This window comes from Dysidea avara, chromosome 12, assembly GCF_963678975.1.
Source record: "Dysidea avara chromosome 12, odDysAvar1.4, whole genome shotgun sequence".
NCBI classification, from domain to species: Eukaryota; Metazoa; Porifera; class Demospongiae; order Dictyoceratida; family Dysideidae; genus Dysidea; species Dysidea avara.
Window position 1 is genome coordinate 20,996,015 of NC_089283.1, and position 1,895 is coordinate 20,997,909.

A 1,895-nucleotide genomic window follows, 5' to 3' on the forward strand; every position below is an offset into this window, starting at 1 on the left:
TATTATGCAATAATACCCTATTGAGAGATTTATCAGTTGGTGATAACAACCTTCAAGATGAAGGTGTAGCAAAATTATCTAAAGCATTAATGAATCATCATAATTTATGGCAACTATCATTAAAGAATAACAATATTACTGAAGGAGCAGCAGATGATATAGCAGCTGTTTTATCACACATACTAATCTTCAAGTTCTTATTTTACATGGAAATAATTTACAAACAGCAGGTGCTGTTAAAATAGCAAGAGCTTTACAGAGTATTTCATCCCTTACTACACTTGATATTGGTAACAACAACATCACTGAAGATGCAGCAGACGATATAGCAGCTGTTTTATCACACAATACTAATCTTCAAGTACTTGGCTTACATGGAAGTAATTTACAAACAGCAGGTGCTATTAAATAACAAGAGCTTTACAGAACATATCATCACTTACTGAATTATATGTTGGTGGTAACAATATTACTAAAAAAGCAGCATATAATATAGCAACTGTTTTATCACACAATACTAATCTTCAAGTGCTTAGCTTACATAGAAATAATTTACAAACAGCAGGTGCTATGAAAATAGCAAGAGCTTTGCAGAACATTTCATCACTTACAACACCTGATGTTGGTGATAACAATATCACTGAACAAGCAGCAGATAATATAGCAGCTGTTTTATCACACAATACTAATCTTCAAGTACTTAATTTACATGGAAATAATTTACAAACAGCAGGTGGTATTAAAATAGCAAGAGCTTTACAGAACATACCATCACTTAGGGAACTTTATGTTGGTAATAACAATATCACTGAAGAAGCAACTGACGATATAATAGCTGTTTTATCTCACAATGCTAATCTTCAAGTGCTTCACCTGCATGGAAATAATTTACAAACAGCAAAAATAACAAGAATTTTGCAAAACATGTCATCACTTACTACACTTGACATTGGTGGTAACAGTATCACCAAAGAAGCAGCAAGTGATATAGCAGCTGTTTTATCACACAATACTAATCTTTGTGTGCTTGGCTTATATGGAATTAATTCACAAACAGCAGCAGGCGCTATTAAAATAGCAAGAGCTTTGCAGAGTACTTCGTCACTCACCGAACTTTATGTTGGTAGTAATCACATCACTGAAGAAGCAGTAGATGATATAGCAGCTATTTTATCACACAATACTAATCTTCAAGTGCTTAGCTTGAATGCAAATAATTTACAAACAGCAGGTGCTATAAAAATAGCAAGAGCTTTGCAGAACATTTCATCACTTACTAAACTAGATGTTGGTAGTAACAATATTGCTGAAGAAGCTGCAGATGATATTGCAGCAGTTTTATCACACAATACTAATCTTCAAGTACTTATCTTGCATGCAAATAATTTACAAAATGCAGGTGCTATTAAATTAACAAGACCTTTACAGAACAGTTCATCACTGACTACACTTGATATTGGTAATAACAATATCACTGAAGAAGCAACAGATGATATAGCAGCTGTTTTATCACACAATGCAAATCTTCAATTGCTTGGCTTACAGTAGCCTTACACACATGTTATCAGGTTGACAAAAGCTTTATTAGTCTGCTCAGATTAGTTAATTTGTTTGGATTTATTTATTATCAATTTTTGTCAATAACAGGGGTCACACAAAAGGCATAAGCCTGTATTAGTAAAACCCATTGATTATAATACAAAGTGCACACCACAGCTACTATACTCTAACAGAAAACACACACCTGTTGCTGGATAAAATAGTCTAATTGGACATGCAGTCATTTCTACTATTTGAATTAGTGAGCATTGGGCCCATATTACTGAGTTCAAATTAGTGAGAATCCACTGTATTGCTATTGCACATTATATTGCTTGGTATATAAAAATTTTCAG

General features: G+C 33.2%; 1 protein-coding gene across 1 annotated transcript; it reads left to right on the forward strand.

Moving 5' to 3' along the window:
• Positions 1-570: 570 nt before the first annotated feature.
• Positions 571-1,548, forward strand: LOC136239926 (NLR family CARD domain-containing protein 3-like). Its single transcript, XM_066030670.1, has one exon. It carries the CDS (start codon positions 571-573, stop codon positions 1,546-1,548), a length of 978 nt encoding a protein of 325 aa, XP_065886742.1.
• The last annotated feature ends 347 nt before the right edge of the window (positions 1,549-1,895 follow it).